At 37.8% G+C, this 20,027-nt stretch overlaps 3 protein-coding genes across 3 annotated transcripts; 1 reads left to right on the plus strand and 2 right to left on the minus strand.

The window, feature by feature from the left end:
- Window positions 1-223: 223 nt before the first annotated feature.
- On the minus strand, window positions 224-6,761 carry cfap184 (cilia and flagella associated protein 184). Its single transcript, XM_072458758.1, has 5 exons — window positions 6,631-6,761; window positions 5,814-5,924; window positions 4,652-5,223; window positions 2,381-2,728; window positions 224-570 (listed from the first exon to the last, which is right to left on the minus strand). Exons 3-5 carry the CDS (start codon window positions 5,192-5,194, stop codon window positions 244-246), a joined length of 1,218 nt encoding a protein of 405 aa, XP_072314859.1. The 5' UTR covers window positions 5,195-5,223; window positions 5,814-5,924; window positions 6,631-6,761; the 3' UTR covers window positions 224-243.
- tada2b (transcriptional adaptor 2B) lies at window positions 6,535-10,398 on the plus strand. Its single transcript, XM_072458759.1, has 2 exons — window positions 6,535-6,846; window positions 7,805-10,398. Exons 1-2 carry the CDS (start codon window positions 6,577-6,579, stop codon window positions 8,999-9,001), a joined length of 1,467 nt encoding a protein of 488 aa, XP_072314860.1. The 5' UTR covers window positions 6,535-6,576; the 3' UTR covers window positions 9,002-10,398.
- Window positions 10,399-12,658: 2,260 nt separating this feature from the next.
- On the minus strand, window positions 12,659-19,707 carry grpel1 (GrpE-like 1, mitochondrial). Its single transcript, XM_072459112.1, has 4 exons — window positions 19,560-19,707; window positions 18,050-18,185; window positions 15,349-15,430; window positions 12,659-14,107 (listed from the first exon to the last, which is right to left on the minus strand). Exons 1-4 carry the CDS (start codon window positions 19,625-19,627, stop codon window positions 13,767-13,769), a joined length of 627 nt encoding a protein of 208 aa, XP_072315213.1. The 5' UTR covers window positions 19,628-19,707; the 3' UTR covers window positions 12,659-13,766.
- Window positions 19,708-20,027: the final 320 nt, after the last annotated feature.

Consider the following 20,027-nt stretch of genomic DNA (forward strand, 5'->3'; position numbering starts at 1 on the left):
CAATAATTGCACTGCACATTAGCTGCAATTAGCTGCAAGTTCTAAAAAGTAAAAAAACACCCCAAACATAATTTCAATTATTCAGTAATTAGAAGTAAATTTAGCCTTCTCTAACTCTCCATTTCCACTTCACCACCACCACCAAATCCTAAACTATTCTCTTCATATATGTTTTTCTCCTTCATTGCATCTACCTTTGGTCTTAGCACTTAAATGATATAACTGTAATTCCTGACCTCCACATCACATCACCTGAAACCTCGTCTTCCTTCTGTCTAAGTAGAATTCAAAATCCGCTTGACGACATTTTAGATCCTGTAGTTTTTCCTCCAGCGCAGCATTGACCTGTTTGGTGTAGTCGTAGTCTCTCAGTAGGACTTGGTTTCCCAGCAGGCCGCGCTGCTCCTTCAGCCTGGCGTTGTCCCTTTGCAGGCTGGTGCGAGCTCGCTTGATGCTAGCAAGCCTGTCTCTGTGTTGAGCCAAAATGGCGTCCGTCCGGGCCAGTTTGTCCAGTTTGTGCTGGAGCTCTGACTCAGTGTTGTGGAGCTTCTGTTTGACATGGGACAGCGTCTGAAAGCAAGATGTTGTGAGAGAGTAAAAAACAATTGAAATATGAATACTAAATACACGTGCCAAGTGAAAAACAATTATAAGAGAATGTTTGATTTGATTGGAAAACACAGTCTAGTCCAAATGTTGTGCTCATTTCCACTTTGATTTTTGGGAAAAAATAAAATTGGCAAAAATCTCCAATGTTGTGACGTTAAAATAATTCTTGTTTTTGGATTCACGCAAAATTAAAGTATCAAAAAATTCCTTATGATGAATACGCTTTACTTTTGAGAGTAAATGTGTGCTAATGCTGCAATATTATACAATAATGTAAAATCAAATTCACTGAAATAAATAAGATATCTTCCAATACATAATGATGAGGACAATATATTCAAATTTGCTTGCCTTATATCTGAGATCACATTTAAAACGTTTTCAAATTCCATCTATATATGGCCTATTTACCATACTACATATTACGCTTTTATTCTTTATTATTATATTCTGTTATATTTTAACACAAATGTTACAAATTCAGTTTTCCTATTATTATTATTTTTATTATTCAGATTTGTATCACTATTCTGTTGTTTGTTATATTGTCATATTATATTTTTGAGCTGATGTCCAAATAATTCTCCATGTGATCAATAAAGTTTGAATTTAGGAGATAAACAGCTGATTTTCTCCAAGTAAAAACAAATGAAACAGCTCAATCTTGATCTTGATTCAAATTAAATCAACGGCACAGCCCTATAACTTATGGTATACGGTGAATTAATGTCCAAATGCGGTGTTGCATAAAGTAAGGTTTTCATTAAACGATAAAATAGTACAGCATTATTAACTCTATAATTGTCCCATATTTGACCTACTGTAGAAATTTGAGGTCAACATTTAAGATAAAATAAACCGATATTTGCATACTGCACCGATGATGAAGGACTGGACATCATAACCAATATGCGGAAAATAGAAAACATCACATTTGGACTCAACCTGAAAATGGACAATTTTGACAGACATTGGACTTTTATTTTGGACTTTGTGTGCCTTAACATCGTTTAATTTTATTTTGACCTAATTTGTTCTCTCTGGTGTGGTCTTGTTTTTGTTGTTTTATTTTGAAAAGCGAATTGTCACCAAGAGAAGTTATACAAATCCATCAAAACTTGTATTCAATTTAAAGTAGTAAAAATCCATGATATTGCTGACCTACTAAGTATAATCAATCTAATGTATAAAGCACTTTTTTTTTTAAACTTATTGAGGTGTCTGCTTTTATTGCCTCCTTATTTTAATTTTAAATTTTATAGACTAAAAAATTGTTTTTTAGAAGTGCTTTATAAATTATTATAAGTGCTTTATAAATTATTATCATCATCATCATCATCATCATCATCATCATTAATATAATAGATAATATTATGATCTAAAAGGAAAACCATTGCTGTGATAATAAGAAATCATAAATCAAGAACAATAATGGCATTTAAGGAATAAATAAAAGCGGTCGCAATAAGAATACAGACAATTTGATGAAAACGTAAGTACAAAAAGGGGAAAGATAACGTAAGATTGCTCGTCTTTCTGCTCCTTTTCATTAATTTTTGCTTAACTTTGTGTCACTGATGATGTCTTTTCATAAGTTATGAAATAAATAAATAAAAACACTATTATCAGCCACTATACTATATCCAAACCTCATGTTATCAATAATGTCGCTTTGAGTGGCTTGAAGGTGGAAAACACTATATAAATACACTGTAATAATCATCATCATCATCATAATGCCATCATTCTCCGGACACTGAGCTTCACCCACCTCCAGCCTCCTCTCCACCCTGCTCTGCACTCGGAGCGCCTCCACGCGCCTCTTCTCCCGGTACTTCTTCCTCTCCGTCCTCCGTGCGTGGAGCTTCTCGTACTCGCGTTGGAAGGGGTTGGTGGCGTTGCGCTCGGCCTCGCTGATCTCCTGCTCCAGCCTCCAGATCCGCTTCTCCAGACTGAAGTTCTGGAGCCGCAGTCGGGTCAGCTCGTCCTGGTGCTGCTCCTCCGAGGCCAACGCCGACTCCACTTGAGCCACGGCGTACGGTTTAGCCACGCGCCGACTCAGCACCGTCACGGCCACGTCCTTCTTTAGAGACAGAAGGTCACGCCATTCTTTGTCCACCTACAAGACACAGTGAATTGATGTATAAATGTAACACTATCAAGTATAAGGAAAGATATAATGACAATTTTATATGGAATCTGCTTTTTGATTGTGGGCTCATTGTATTGTAAAAGAAATAAAAAGATTTCCTGGCAAACCATTTGTTCAACTATTGTCATCTTTCAAAGGATATAGTGCTTATTTTAAGTACAATGCTGTACAACAACAATCTGCATGTCTCTATGGGAATGTTATTACTATGCCCTGAATTCTTCATAATATGGCATCAAACACAAGTTATAAGTCAGATTTGTGGAGAGGCGACCACGCTCAGACAAGGTGTTGCCCCTCAATTAGGAAAGTTACACTGAGCACCTTTAATGCAGGAACACTTTATTTCAAGCTAAGAATTTATGTTAAAAGGGACAAACGCATAATCACTGAGTGTTTAACCTCGTTACAACAGTGTTTCCTCATCATTCATTATCTCTATTATCTGTATTGTAATTGATTCCTGCATGTTTGAGTTAATCTTGTATTGTTCTGCAACTGAGGCTCGAGTGCTCAGAAAATTCCTGTTTTCACCTACCCCCTATATAATGTTGCAAACATTTGGAAAATGAAGCCTCTGGGTGACACACGTAAGATAAGATAAGATAATCCTTTATTGTCCCACATGGGGAAATTTCATTGGTGCAACGCAGGTAGATACAGAGGTAGATACAGAAGAACAGATCACTTATAGGAAGTCTGAAAAACACTTTCAGTAGAAGATGTAGGGCTCTAAAATGTCACGTAGGCACTTTGAATTGTGTTCGAATCTCTCTTTCACTGTGGAATTCTTTCAGGTTTCTACTTTATCCAAAGAGGTTTGGTCGTTTTTTTCATTTTTAGAGACTCTGGGACATCTGTCTAAGGACAGGGGATGTTGGGACATTTTCTAATTTCCTATGAAAATTGTTCAATCGTTTTTTTACTGTCGACCTTCGAGACCTTCGAAACTGCTGTTGTGATTTCGGGCATTACAAAAATACATTTCAGTGAAATTGAAAATTGAAATGACATTCAGCTGCTTGTTACAGTGAATGTCACTATGAAGAGACTTATCAGTTCTGCAGTTTTGAACAGGAAGTCAATAAACACGTTTCTATTTTTAAGCTGCTTTAGATCAGTATTGCTGTTTATACTGAACAAAGTGTAAAGTAATAATCTGCATATTTTATAGTTCAATACTAAGCACCAAGAAAATGATATGTCTTCTTTAATTACATTACAGCTTAGTATTACTAGAGTTCATATTCCTGCTTTTGAAAACAAAGTAAGATTGTTAACAGGATTTTATAGAACTAATTTGAAAACGATCTCAAGCAGCGCTGCAGCTCTGAACCAGTATCTCAGTGAGCGCTTTGACCATCACAGTTTTGTATTCATGGTGTGTTTTCTTCTGACACACACCAGCTCAAGCCAATGGCTTGTGCATTGCAGAATACCAACACCACACATATTAACACATTTATTATTTATTTTTTCACTGGACAACACTATAAACATTTTGTCTGTTTAGCATTTTAGTTTTCCCTTTGACTTAGACAAAAGTATCGATGTGTATAATGTGTATCGAGCTCAATAGATCCCATACATTTTCCCCATAGACTTTCCAAAGTGAATGAATAAAATATTAAAAGTCAACAAGACTTATCATTTTATTTAAAATCTGTTTCTGAAACTTTATAAACTGTTAAATTATTAAAACATTTTAAGTTTTAAATGTGTTTTTAGGACTGAAATGGGATGGGGAATGTACTTCTGGAAGAGTTGAGCTCCACAGCAGGCCTACACCTGTCCATCTTTGGCCACTTCCTGCTTGATGAAATTAAGCTTTTTAATTATTAATTTCTTAAACTGAAAAATATTGATTATTCAGGCCTTCTCTAAACTTACCTTGCTTAACCTCTCTTGGGCCTTCATCTTCAACTCTTCCGTTTGCCTCTTCGCTACCTCTCCATCCTCCTTCATGTTTAGCTTTAGCCACGTTAGCATTTCCAGACACTCCTCGTAACATTTGGCATCCAAATCCCCCTGCATAATCCTCTCCATCTCCTCTTTTGGCTTCTTGGCAAGTATCGGAGCTAGCTTCATCTGCAACTTCTTATTACGTTCAATGGCGTTCGCTTGTTCTTCCGTCAGCTGCTCCAGAAGTAGAGAATATTCTTCACAACTAGTCGTGTAGGCACTGGTTCTTCCATGTTCGGCTGAGGAGGTTTCCCTGTCTTGCGTTTCACAGTTTAGTTGGTGTGGGCCGTCTCCTTCACTGTTAGGGGCCTCTGAGAGCAAACTGTCCCCAAATGGGAGACTTTGTTGATTAATTTCTGTAATTTTGTCACTGTGGTTTTCACTTGGAATCACAGGGTCCGAGGAATCAGGAAACATTTTTTCAGTTGATCCAGATGGTTTAGTAGAAAGGGTGGGATGAGTTGGTAACATTGACTCATTTTCAATTTGTGTTGTGGTATCTGCAAAATAAAAATAATGAAGGATTGTAAAAATCAAGCTATGAATGTGTAAAAGTAAAATTCAGCAGATTAATTTAATAGATCCTCATGTTAACAATTAAATATGACTTTTAATGTAAACATATAGACCAGAGCTATTCAACTCAATTTTCCCATTCAAAAGAAAATACAAAAGGTTTTTACCAACATTGCTCTCAGTCCTGAACCAGGATTAAACTAGCAATAGACTAGTGGCAACCAAGACAAAACCAGAAATAATTTAGAATGAAACCAGGTCTAAACTAAGACCAAATCAGGTCTGAAGCAAAACTGATCATTTGAAATAGTTGGAATATGAGTAGCGGGCAGATCAGACAGTTTGGAGGGCATGATTTGGCCCGCAGGCCTTAAGTTTAATAGAAAATAGAGACATATTTAATTATCTATCCTGAGCTCTCTATAACAAATAATATATCGGTTTACAGGATGTATTCTCCCCGAGAGGAAATTTGCACATCTGGAACAGGTAAGTTTTCTTAGCATGTAGGCTAGGCTAACTAAATGAATCTCCTAAGAAGTAAGAAACAAGATTTGGAATTGTATTTTCTTACTTGGAAGCTTTTCTTCAGTGGAATCTTCTGTAGAATCTGGTGTCTCGGAAGATTGTTCTTCATTCTTGAACACAATACTTGTTTGCACATTGTCACCTTCTCTTTCCCCTTCTGTAAAATCAATCGAAGGGTCATCTCCATGAGTAGAATTTGCTGACTTCACTTCAACTTCACCATTATTTGCTATGTTATCTCCTTGGCCTATCTCTTCACTCATTTCAAACAGAAAAGTAGGTTTAAATAAAGTATGTTTTAATCAGGCTTGTGCTTGTCTATTGAATGAGCCCACTGGTTGTGTTGCGGTTGTCGTGGAAACTTCAGCTTTGAACCAATCCCCTGCACCATCTCATGAATATTGATCAGGGCTGTTAAATTCTAGGCATTTCATCCAAATGATTTAGATCCCTAATTTGAGTAACAATTGAGGCATAAAATAGTACAAATACTAAACTGGTTATGATCAGTGTTAGAAATATGTATGGAAATATTAACTCACTTTAATCATATTAGTTGATGCAATTTTACCCCGCATCATTTAACAATAACACATCAATTTAACACTACACTGATTCTTATCTTAAATACAAATTAACTTTATTTTCAATTTTTAATATATATTTTTTAATTGCGTTTCCCTTTTAGTCGAAGATCATTTTAACCCCGCCCCCGAGCGAAATGCCAGGATTTTAGCGTCCTCCGCCTCGAACCCACTGCGCAGGCGTCAACTTCTGCCTCCAACAACAAGAAGCAGGAGCCAGACAACATGGCCGACCTGGGGAAAAAGTACTGCGTTAACTGCCTTTCGGATGTCACCAACCTCCGGCTCCGCTGCACGGAGTGTCCGGACATCGAGCTGTGTCCCGAGTGCTTCTCGGCGGGCGCAGAGATCAGTAACCACCGCCGATGGCACGGTTACCAGCTGGTGGACGGCGGCCGCTTCTCGCTCTGGGGTCCCGAGGCGGAGGGAGGCTGGACCGGCAGGGAAGAGCAGTCGCTGTTAGATGCCATCGAGCAATACGGCTTTGGGAACTGGGTAAGGCACTTAAAACGCGTCAAATGATGCTTTTTAGAGCTAATGTTATTGCTTTTTAGCTGTGGAAGTGAATAACAAATCAAGGTGGTTTACTTTGTAACTTCAATGCCCAGGCGAAAGTTATTACAGCTTATAACAACTAGCTACCAAGTACTTCCATTTGTACATACTAGTTTATCTGTTGTGGTGGTGCATCATTGTATTGTGCTGCACGATTTGGGAAATAATTTGTTGTGTTTATTTTTCTGGCAAGTTTTGTGTTTGCAATTAGATATGTGATTTATGCTTTAATAATAGAATTCTGTAACATGTATATAATCCCAGGAAAATGGACAAAAAACTGAAATAGGCCTGTTTCAGATTTGATAAAACAATCACATGTATTGAGAACATGTTTGCACAAATTTAAACTTCAGTGTTAGCAGGTTTTTTATGCAGAATAAGATTGGATTTTTTTTTGTGGTACTTCAAAAACTGAAGCGATTTGTTAATTGCGCCCGTTCGAATTGCGATAACGATTACATTGCGATTAATCTTGTAGCCCTACAAGAGACTAATCAAGTAAATGTATTTACGACATAGCTACTGCCTTGACAAGTTAGACTGATTTAAGACATAATTTGTGCATCAATTTGTGGACTAAAAGGGACGAAGGGCGGAACTAGTATACAGTATTTGTATGTAAAATGGTAGAATAAATGGGATTATAAAGAGAAAGAAACAGGTATTGTGTGACTTAGAATGAAATTAATCCCAACTAACAAGTGAGAAAAACCTTAGTTTTTTACTCTTTAGTTTAGGCAGTTGGTACATTTGTAAAAAAATATTACAAACTTGACTAAGCATTGGAATGGATCAACAGATAATTTAAATGTTACTACAGCTACCGCTCAAATAACATTGCAAATTTGGTGTCTTTGTTCTGGTCTGATGCATATTGTATGTCGTCCGGGCGTAGGAGGACATGGCGGCTCACGTGGGACCCTCCCGCACCCCTCTGGAAGTGATGGAGCACTACGTCACCATGTACATCCACGGAAACCTGGGTAAGGCCTGCATCCCGGACAGCATCCCCAACCGGGTGACCGACCACACCTGCCCCACCGGTGGCCCCCTGTCGCCCAGCCTCACCACCCCGCTCCCACCTCTGGACATCAGCCTGACCGAGCAACAGCAACTGGGATACATGCCTCTGCGGGACGACTACGAAATCGAGTACGACCAGGACGCGGAGAAGCTAATAAGCGCGCTGTCGGTAAACTACGACGACGAAGACGTAGACATTGACATGAAGCGCGCGCACGTCGACATGTACGTTCGGAAGCTACGCGAGCGGCAACGGCGTAAGAATATCGCTCGGGATTACAGTCTTGTTCCAGCGTTTTTGGGAAAAGACAAGAAGGACAAGGAAAAGCCGGGCTCGTTGGGGTTCCCTGGCGCCGCTGGAGGTTTGGGTGCGGCGAGCGTTGCCAGCAGCGGCATCGTTGGTCAAAGTTCTGCCACGACGGGTGTAGCCGGGAACGTTCCAAGTACGCCCAAGAGAAAAATAATAAAAGAGGAGAAGGAGCAGCGTTCACGGTTGAAGAGTTTATGTCAGTTTATGGCAAATAAAGAGTTCGAGGACTTTTTCGAGAACATGCACAAGGAGCGTGTTTTAAGGGCCAAAGTGCGTGAACTCCAAAGATACCGACGGAACGGTATCATGCGATTGGACGAGTCGGTGGAGTATGAAGCGGCGAGACACAAACGAGAGAAACGCAAGGAAAACAAAAGCGTGGTGACTTCCAAGCGCGGCAGCGGCGGCCTCTGTTCCGGGATGGGATTGGGCGGCGGCGGAGGGGGAGGCGGGGCTGCCGGAGGATTGGGCGGAGTCAGCGGCATCAAGGAGGAGAGCAAAGACGGGGAATTCGCAGCCATCGAGAACTTGCCGGGTTTCGAGTTGCTGTCGGACCGCGAAAAGGTGCTTTGTAGCTCGATGAATCTGAGCCCGGCTCGTTACCTGACTGTCAAAACTATTATCATCAAGGATCATTTACAGAAACGACAGGGGATTCCGTCAAAAAGCCGGCTGCCGAGTTACCTGGATAAAGTCCTGAAGAAACGCATCCTCACCTTCCTCACAGAGAGCGGGTGGATATCGAGAGACGCAGCGTAGCTCTCAACAACACTGTTTACTTGTAGGTTGAGACATTTTTGCGTGCTCTGGTGTTCAAAAATGAATGTGAACTTTTTTTATATTCTTCTGCATTCAAATTTCTCTCGATCAGATTTGAGTCTGAGTATGCACAAGCGGCACATGGAAACAAAAACATTTTAAACCAGGCATTTTCACATGTGCAGACCTGGTGATGGACGGTAAAAGTTTGAGCTTTTAATCATTCAATGTGTAAAAAAAGACCTTGTTTACATGTCAGATTGAACTCATTTTGTTTATACCACAAATGATGAACCGATTGTTGCACAGTTTAGGGCTGTACAAAGTTTAATAGGATTTCATGCATGTTAAAATGACCACAGACCTTCAGTACTGTGCGCTCCTTGTTGTCAATTATTGGAGGAAGCAAAAAAAATGGGGAAAAAAGGACTTTGATGTGAATATGTACATTTAAAACAAATCAAAAAATAATATTTTTCTTACATTGGAACACAGATGTATATTTTTTCATTGTAGATGCCATAGTAAATTTGAAATTGAACAAAGTACGGGCATTTTTGTAAAGATTAAAACAACCTTGTCATTTCACAACTTATTTCAGAGCAATCTGTAATAGATTATAGCATACTTACTTATGGACGGGACAATGTAAATGTTGTGTATTTTAGGGCAAATGACATTACCGTAAATCTAGTCTAGTCATTTGTATTCCTAAACCATAAAGGCATTTTGTAATATTCCATCACCAGAAAGTTTGAACTGTGAATTTTTCAAATCAAAATTGCTTATGTGAGCTTTTATAATCAAGTCTAAGTTTCAATTCCTTCCATGACCTCTACTGTTTACATCCACACATTACATTTATGTTTTATAGAACTGTCGTCATGACCAAAAATGTTTGCTTTTTTAGTCTTCTGATATTGTATACAACATTTATTTTTTCCTACCTTTTCAACATGAGCAGTTACAAATTGGGTCTATACAGTCCGTGTTGTGTTCATAAATGCTTTATTTATCTAAAACAAATGTTTGGCATGTCTTCCATTAAAATGAGGCATTGGGAATTGCTTTTCCAAACTGAAGGATATCACGAAGACTTGCGTGCACTGTTCATTGTCGTTACAGCTGTTTAAATTGATCAAGAATGTGTCCTTTCTGAGGAAAGAAGTCCAAGATAATTTGTTTTAATTTGATTGTCTCTGTAAATACGTTTGTACATAAATCTGAAGATGTACAGTATTTTTTTCATAGTTTTTTATATAAAATTGTAAGAGTTTGTCTTTGTAAAGTTGGGTCTCGTGCCGTTTGTGGTGCGTTCTGATGCTGTTGACATGTTCCCGCTGTTTCTCAATTGCACATAAAGTGGCTTTATTAAAAGTGCAAAGACTTTATTCAAACCTTAGTTCTGTCTTTTCATTATAAGTTCAATTGTAAGCGGACAATTATTTAGCAAGGAAAACTCTTACATTTTCACTGAAAGGCTTTATTAAAAATCAAAAAGGGAAATAAATTCACCTTAAAATAGAACGTATGCTAGACATTTCACTAAAACAAAGTGAACATGATTAAATGGGTAACTTTCCCCAGTTTGACAATTTTAGCTAAATTTAAAATGTTACTTTCTGGTTGTCACCTTGCAGCCATGCAGTAAACAATATGAAAATGTTTATTGTGTGTAAATCATTAGCAGAAATCACAGGGGACCCCCTCTTGCTGACTGAAACTTTAATAGAAGCGTTATCAATTAAAAACTGACATACACTGCTGCCTCACGTCTAATGCTAATGCTAATAATGACTGAAACGGCCAATATACAGCCTAAGAGATTTCATACATTACAAACTTGATTCAAAAAGAAAATTGGGTTATGTACATAAGAGTGTGTTAATCTATGTGATAATTGGAGTTTGTTACGCCAATTATTGTTGAATATTTCCATATTGTTATACTGTTTATTTTGTTCAAACATTTTTGCACTTTATTGGTAATTAAACTGATTTCTGAATATATTTTGACAGCTTAAAGGGCAAATATTTACATTGGTATTCTAATATTAATCATATTAAAAATGTTTAAAGTGTGAAAGGCGTTATAATTTCTATACATTTTTGGACCCCCTATAATACATCCATGCCCTAGACCAAAGTGAGAGTTGCTGTTGTTGTTGTTGTTTTATGGCGGTTGACATCCGAGTGTTGCATTACCGCCAGACTTTATTCCTTAGACTTTAGTGTTGCATTACCGCCAGACTTTATTCCTTAAGACTTTAGTGTTGCATTACCGCCAGACTTTATTCCTTAAGACTTTAGTGTTGCATTACCGCCAGACTTTATTCCTTAGACTTTAGTGTTGCATTACCGCCAGACTTTATTCCTTAGACTTTAGTGTTGCATTACCGCCAGACTTTATTCCTTAGACTTTAGTGTTGCATTACCGCCAGACTTTATTCCTTAGACTTTAGTGTTGCATTACCGCCAGACTTTATTCCTTAGACTTTAGTGTTGCATTACCGCCAGACTTTATTCCTTAGACTTTAGTGTTGCATTACCGCCAGACTTTATTCCTTAAGACTTTAGTGTTGCATTACCGCCAGACTTTATTCCTTAGACTTTAGTGTTGCATTACCGCCAGACTTTATTCCTTAAGACTTTAGTGTTGCATTACCGCCAGACTTTATTCCTTAGACTTTAGTGTTGCATTACCGCCAGACTTTATTCCTTAGACTTTAGTGTTGCATTACCGCCAGACTTTATTCCTTAGACTTTAGTGTTGCATTACCGCCAGACTTTATTCCTTAGACTTTAGTGTTGCATTACCGCCAGACTTTATTCCAAAGTGAGTTTCACCCCTGGTGTAAATGGTCTGATTTTGTCGCTTATTGATGACATCACAAGGGGATTCTGCTTTAGAATTCAGCTCTACTTTTAATTTATATTGTTACATTTTTTTTCACAAACTGCCACCTGACTGATGTCAAACTATGATAAATATTGACTACAGGGACTTACCCCGTCACACTGTGTAATCATTTTACGAAAAAAAACTCACAAAAATCATTTGCACTTTTATTTAAAAAGTTCGATTCATCCATTTTAACCGACTTTTTCTAGTTTTCAATCAATGTGATTTTGTCTTTGGCATAATGGCCCTTACAATGTATTTTGTTTGAAGTAGAGCTGTGCCATTCAAATTTGAATAAACCTTGAATCGTCAATAATCAACTCGTCATTTTTTAAAATGCCAATGATTAAAGCCATTGTTATTTGATTTAAATGAGATAATAAAATGGAATTGAAAATCATAATCAATCCTTGATTGTCACTCCTGATGTCCCAAATGCTATGTAGGTAAAAAATATACCTGTTGTATATGAAGCTGAGCTGTTCAGAGCTGTTCATTGATACACACTCAGCACATGATGATGTAACTGTTGTTCTGCCCATTTAAGATAAGATATTCCTTTAATATCCACACAAGGGGAAATTTCGTTGTTACAACGCAGTAGAACAGGAGGAAAGGACAGATTATAGGAAGTTTCAAAACACACTCTTAATAGAACTCTTATGAACAAAAACAAAAAACTCCTCTCCTATCTTAATAGGGAATGGAGGGGGGGAAATAAAATAACATTTTAATTTATCACTGACAAGAGGAATTCTTATAAATGTCATTATTTTATTTCTTCAACATTTGGTTGCCTTCACATAACACTTTCAAAACAAAAGAATGTAGGTCTAGATAAAGTGGGCTGGAATGATAGTTTATGCATTCTATCAGATATCAGGCTTTAATGTCGTTTAATCAATAGTTAATCTAATAAATAACTAAAACAGTGTCCAGAGTTTGCTTGGTTTCCCTTGAGGCACCTTAGGGTGGGGCAAAGGTTACAGGGTGCCATTTCCAGTCCACTGAACCATCTGTACTCAACAAAGGGCCAAGAGCTCAACGTAAGGTTCACATTCACTTTTTCAATACAACTTTAAAGCAATGTAAATGAAGAGTTTAAAGGCACGTTAACGGTTAATCAGTCGTGGGGTAAATGAGTGTGATTGGCTCTGTGGTACAGAAAAATAAGAAATTATATAAATATATTTCTTAAAAACATCACACAAGTACTGAAGTACCAGCAAATACTGTAAATTAACAGAATAGTTTGTGAAACTTTGTATGTTTGGTGGGACAGTGATATACTTAGAAAGTTATTCATTAAGATGAAGTACAGTAATTCTGTGCTTCAAGGATCATGTGGCAAAAGAGCTGAGGAAACAGGCCTCATGAACTAGGTATCATTTTTATTTTTTATTTAAAAAAAAAAAAGCAGCCAGCCCTATATCCATTTAATCAAAATATGTGTTTGAGCCTTGATTATTCAAAAATAAATGATCCCAAACTGATTACCCATCATCAAGCTTTAAGCTTTCAAAATACCTTTATCTCAGTCACCATAGTGAATATGCACACGTTAGCGAGCAGTTTTTAGATGGTCTGAATTTTCAGGAGCCTGTCAAAGAGTGTTCATGGTTCCATTTAGGTGACTGTAACGTTATTTGAAACTAAAGAACTTGTTTAATGGCACAAATCAGTTTCAACCGAGTCAGATTGTGTTAAAACAAAACTCAGATACAAATCAAACTTGTAACAGAGCTTCAGACGGAGCTGTGCCTCCAGTTAGCTTCACACCTCCAGCTAATGGAAAAATGAATGTGCACTTTACTTGTGGACCCAGAAGTACACGCCCAAATTTGAGCTCCATTCACACATAAATCTACTTGGCCACGCCCACCAGAGCAGGCCGTATAACGCGTTCGTTCAGCTTGTAGCCCACTTTGGTAACTATGCCGACAGCACCCGACTTCTGCCCCTCCACCGGCACATGGAACAGGGCCTCATGCTCGTAGGGGTCGAACTTGAGTCCGATGGGGTTGAACTTCACCAGGCCGTGTTTGGTGAAGACCTTCTGCATCTGGACCTCTGTCATCACCAAGCCGTCATACAGGTTCTTCAGGTGCAGGTTCTGGGTGGTCAGCTCCTCTTTGGGCACGCTCTCAGTGGCCTTTTCCAAAATGTCTGCCACCTCCATTAGGTCCTTGCAGAAACCCTGGATAGCTGTGAGGAAAAAGCAGTGAACATTAGGGCTGTGCTCAATATATTGATATCGTGATCTATTGTGACAATAATACAATATAGAAATACATTGAAACAGATGCGTGTCGTGATACTTTTGAACAACATCAAATCATTGTAAATTGCCACATTCTACACTTCTGAACCTACAGACTGGTGCTTCAAGGTTGAATCTTGATGCACCAAAATGTGTGAAAATGTGACTTAATCATAGGACCATAGTTGAAGAAACTTAATCATAGATCATTGTTGTATTCTGCTATTGAGGACAGTGTGCACATGAAATTGTCAGGCATTTTGTTATTCTACTTAATCAGAACATAATTTTAGCAAACATTTAACACCAGTTTTAACAGATATCCATGAATCAGGACATGTATCGTATCAAATTCCCTGTATCAGAATTTGTATTGTATCATGGACCCTGTATCAGGATTTGTATTGTATAGTGAGGTACTAGGAAATAGCCAGTCCTAGTGTACAGTATATTAAAGTTTACTCAAATTGGTATTATGATGATTATTATGTTTGTATTCCGTATTCTCCTGCAACTGAGGCTTAAGTGCTCAGAAAATGCGTTTTCACCTACCCCCTACATCCCTGTTATTAGTTGTGATTATTTGAAAATTCCGACGCGGAGTGATAAAAAAGTTCTAAAATGTCACGACAATCTGCTGCTTGTTACAGTGAAATATGAAGAGGCGGAGCTTATCCGTTCTGCGGTTTTGAACAGGAAGTTAAAAATCTTGTTCCTATTACTTAAAGGAATTATGGAGGATTTTTCGAGCCAAATCTGAGGCGAAAAATCCTCCATTAACTTTAAGTTGTTTTAGATTAATATTAGAGCAATGTAAAATTATGTTACACTTAAATATGAGTACAGGGGAAATGAATGATACGTCTCCTTTAAATCATACAGTTATTTAAAGATTAATTATGTTCCACAAGCACACAAATTCCTCTCTTTTCAGTTCATATAGTATCTTTAAGCAAGACATGTATTCACCCATCTTACTTGTATCTATGTATAATTGGATGATGTGCTTGGAGTCATCATTGGCAAAAAATAACTAAATAAAAAGGAGTGAAAACACTGGGCAAATCCAAGAAGTCACAAAGCCACGTCACCTTTAACATTACAAAGGGCTTTACTGATCTTTAGTTGCAAGAAGCAACAAAATGTAACTGCAATTTCTCATTTTGTGAAGAAAAGATTGTCTCACCAAATAATTTAGCATCTTCTATCATCTTCTGGCTCCTGGTCCTGAAGTTCTCCGTGTCTGCTAATGCCCGCTTGTATTTATCCTGCAAAGGGGGACAATATTTGGTTAAACTTTTGCGCAAAAACCTGTTCTGCTGTTGACTGGTATTAGGGGTCATCTGTAGTAACAATTCCCACACTCCCAGTATATGCAGGACAATATTCAGGTTTAAATCATTTATTACATATTCATTATGTTACCAATGCTGCCTTCTCTATTCTCATATCACCCAACATCCCCTCTCATTTTATCTGGCCGTTTATGATGTATTAACTTTACTTAACCTGTTACCATCCACCTATTTTCGCCCTGTGCACAATGGTTGGACATACCCAAATGGCATTGCTTATTAAAAGAGGATCTTATGTTCCACATGCAAGTGTGATGCATCATTAGAAAGCTTAGGCCTTCTAGTTTCTGCAGATGTGCACATGAACACTGTCAGGGCTTCAGAACTTACACTACAGAGGCCCAAACATAAACAAAACATCCTTTTTTAGTCTCGCCTGAATATTGTCAATTTGTAATGGTTCTGAGCATGACATACTGCATTGTGTGCATATGCTGTTCACTGTACATGCTTTTTATCTTGTTGACAACAACTGTGTACAGTTTCAGATCTCTAGGAACAGGCATTTTGGTGCTGTTGACCTTTTTGTATCAAAAAGTATATTCGGAACAAGTGATCCAAATATGTGCCAACTGTGCCAAACTGTTTTATTACAATTTTAGCTCCTCTATGATGATAAAACATACATTTTGATGTTTTGTAGGCCACTAATAGCAATTATAACTGCTAAAAAAAATGTGAAAATGTGTAAATATGAGTTTACCCATGAATTTCCCATATAGAGGTTAAAAAATATATATATATATATATAATATTTTTATTTTATTTTTGTATTGGTATAATAATACATATATCTAACAAAATGCACGTCCAAAAGGCTAATAAAATCAGAAAACGTTATGCGCAAAATCCTGCCGAGAAATCTGGCTCTTTACAGCCTTCCCGGAGCCTTACGCACGAGAATACAGAAGATTCTGTGTCAATAAGACCTTTGTCCCGCCTCTCTTTCTAAAGCTATTTTCATTGGCTAGAATAATCTGTCAATCAATCTGAGCTACGTCATTCGCACGCGGCGCTATTTAGATGTAAACAGACTAATCCATGTGCGTCGCAAGCGGCGCATTTTTTTTTGCGGAGGCTGTAGCAAACAAACCCGTGGACAGAAAAAATCGTGGATGGTCTCATTCTGTAGGTAACAGTCTGAGGAAAAGAAGGATATCCAATATTATTTTATAGGTCAAACAGGTAATTTGTTATGGACGGAGAAATGCGCCGAACAAGCGCATTCTCGTCCGGCGAGAAACGAAGAAAAGTTTGTTTACTTGACAATATCTCGAAATCGGATAACTTCAGGAAAAATACAAGTGGATATTGTTTTTCAATGATTCCTTACGGACAGACTGAGCACATGGATGTACAGAATTAAAGCCGTTTCGTCCATCATAAACAGCAAACAGGTAGGACATGCGTTTGTAAAAGTTGAGACTTTCTCACAAACTATTGGCAATTGCTTCTTGGGGCATATTATTCAATGTAAATCAATGACATATTCGTTTTGTTGAGAAAATAAGCTTTAAAATGATGTATGGCTTGCTGGTATTGACCACGGAAATAAAAGTGATGATGTAAGAGAATATTTGAGATATAGAAAATGTTCGCCGGCGGACAGGTGGGTGGTAACAGGTTTTAAAGGGGACATAGATTAAGTCAGCATTAATGCGATTTTAACCTCGTTACAACAGTGTTTCCTCATTAGTTTACTTAAAGTTGTATTTGATTGCATTTTGATTCCCTCATGTTTACTTTAATTCTGTATTGTCCTGTAATTGAGGCTCCGGTGCGCAGTAAAATTCCAGTTTGCACCGAGCCCCTATCCCCGCCAACATCCCTGAACTTAGTTGTGATTATATGAACAATTCAAACCCTGAGTGACACATGTAGATTTCTAAAATGTCACAGAGCAACTTTTCAAAAGTTAAAACATAAATAACAATCTGCTGCTTGTTACAGTGAAACATCACCATGAAGAGCTTATCAGTTCTGTGCTTTTGAACAGGAAGCCACTGGACCTGTTCTATCATCGTTTTAGATCAATGAACAAACTTAAAATGATAAGACTTTCGTTACAATTCAATACTAAAAAGTCCCTGAAAAAAGCATGTCTCCTTTAAAGTTGTATTTCATAAAGAAGGTCATACAATAGACTCGAAAAATTGTGATCTTTAGTCAATGTGAATGCAAAAGTAATAAGGGCGTTTGCATGAGGTGTAGTCTTGAGGTTTGTGGGTTCACTTCCCGACCACGACTGTTTGCCGAATGTCTCCACCCTCTCTTTCTCAATTTCATGCTACATCTGTCCAGTTGAATAAAGCCTTCAGGCCAGAAAATCATAGAAATAATGTAATACTCATACAATTTTTGAGGTCTCTTCTCACAATAAATCGTAATACTAAAATCTAAAAACAAATCTCTGCGTCCTTCTCCCCTGACATTTCTCCTCTGCACTTTATCTCAAACAATTAACCATGTGCTTATTCACTTTTCACTCCCTTCATCTAAATACAGTTTTTTGTTCATCTCTGTGAAACTTACCGTCATGTCTTTGAGCTGTTCCTCCACTTTGCTCTTCTCCTCCAGCAGGGCCTTGTCCGCTGCACTCTGCTCTGGTGCAGCCTCCTCATCCCCGTTCTTCCGCTGTGTTGCTGTGCATAGCAACCGTGGAGAGGCTCTGCTCAGAACACCACAAATTAGGAAAGAACGAAGATAATAATAGACTTATTTTTTCAATAAATGACAAAGAAGTAATTACTTCAAAATGACACCGGAAACATGCAGCATTTTGAATGATGATTCTCTAAATAGAGGTTGGATAGAGGGAGGTCACGATTATAGTATATCAATAATCATTACAATAGAATTGTAACAACTAAAAATAATAATAATCATGTCTATTTTAGAAGCAAAATTAAGTGGTTTTAATTCAATCTATAGTAAAAATAAAATATATGATAATAATATATAATATAATATATAAAGCACTTTGGCTGGCTGTTATTTACTTTATTTTGTCATCATACAGTTCAACTTCATAAATCTGTTCACAAACCGGGGAAATAGTAATGTGTTTGACGAGATTTCAGTCTCAGTAATAATTATGAAAAGTCTCAGAAATTGAAACACTCAAATTTCCCATCCCTACTCAAGAGACACTACTTTAGCTTTATTTCGTCCAAATATTGTAAATAGTTTTGTGATCTAAGCAACTGATCAATTAATCAAATTAATAAGAGCCGGAATAATCAAATAACAAAATAATTGTTAGTAACTTGCGGCCCTAATTGCAGCACCTGTTTTTTTAACATATTGTACATTTCGAAAAGGGTTGCCTTGGTTTATTACCTCGTCAGTCACATAAAGCAGTTTCAAAATGATAAGTTATTGCCATTACTTTAGTCTATAGTCAAATTATTTTTCACATCACATTCCCCCCCCAAATACAAATTTAATTAATTTGATTTCTTGCCCAGCCCTACCCACAACCAATGTGTAAAAAGAGGACAGAAAGTGGACTGTCTCTAGTAAATACTGAAACTATTGGTACACAGTCTTCTTGCTGGAAGTTAACTACTACTGAGTCAAACAGGCTGTTGTTGGATTCCATTTTTGACACATTAAGAACTATAAAGTTTAGTGTGTTGCACAGTATCTGTCAAACGCAGAGGACACGTTTTCATCCAACAAACCCAAAAAACAACAACATAACAATCACAAATGTTATGAAATTACGCCCATGTCCTTCCACATGAGAGTTTGCAGTTGAGTTACATCACTATCCCTGTTTACGGCAATGGCAAGCTACTAACACGCACTAACACGATCTAAGAATTTAAATATAAATTGCTTTTCATCACCAGCTATTGAAAGCTAAAAGCACACTTGATTACGATAAGAAATATACAAAATAGAGGTCGTTGCAGGAGGCTGAGCTGATCCTGCTGTAATGCTAGCTGCTAATGATGCTAACCCGATCCGTTTCTGGCCATGACACAACAGCACTTCTCGGACTTAAACAATCACGATAGGCTTTTAATCTCGTTTTTACCGTACAAACGCCGGTGAAGCTACGAGAGAGCAGCTTTGTCTGACTGCACGTACACACCAGCTCGCCATCTCCGCTGTCGTAACAGGTAAAAATGCTCCTTGGAGTACACGCTGACGGAGAACACTGCGTCCACAGCCCGGAACGTGGGATTCAGCCAATCACAATCCAGGAACAAGAACGCCTCTCGTATTCGGCCAATCAGAGAGCGCGTAATATTTGACGCATGAAAGATGAAGGTTGGTTGAGCTAAAGTGAAAGGTGAAATGTCAACATGTGACCAAGGACGTCCAAATATAGTCAGAGAGTGAGCAAAAGCTGAGGACAAAATTATGAAAAATTATGAAAATGAGTGAAATATTTCTACTTTTTTCACAATAGTGGCAAAATGAACACATACCTTTGTTTTTTCCCCCGGGTTTTTTTCATTGTCCATATTGTGAGAGTTTTGGTGGAGCGCTGTACCTTTGA

Source organism: Eucyclogobius newberryi, unplaced genomic scaffold, assembly GCF_026437365.1.
Source record: "Eucyclogobius newberryi isolate DKJ021-1_F unplaced genomic scaffold, fEucNew1.0.hap1 SCAF_22, whole genome shotgun sequence".
Taxonomy (NCBI): Eukaryota; Metazoa; Chordata; class Actinopteri; order Gobiiformes; family Gobiidae; genus Eucyclogobius; species Eucyclogobius newberryi.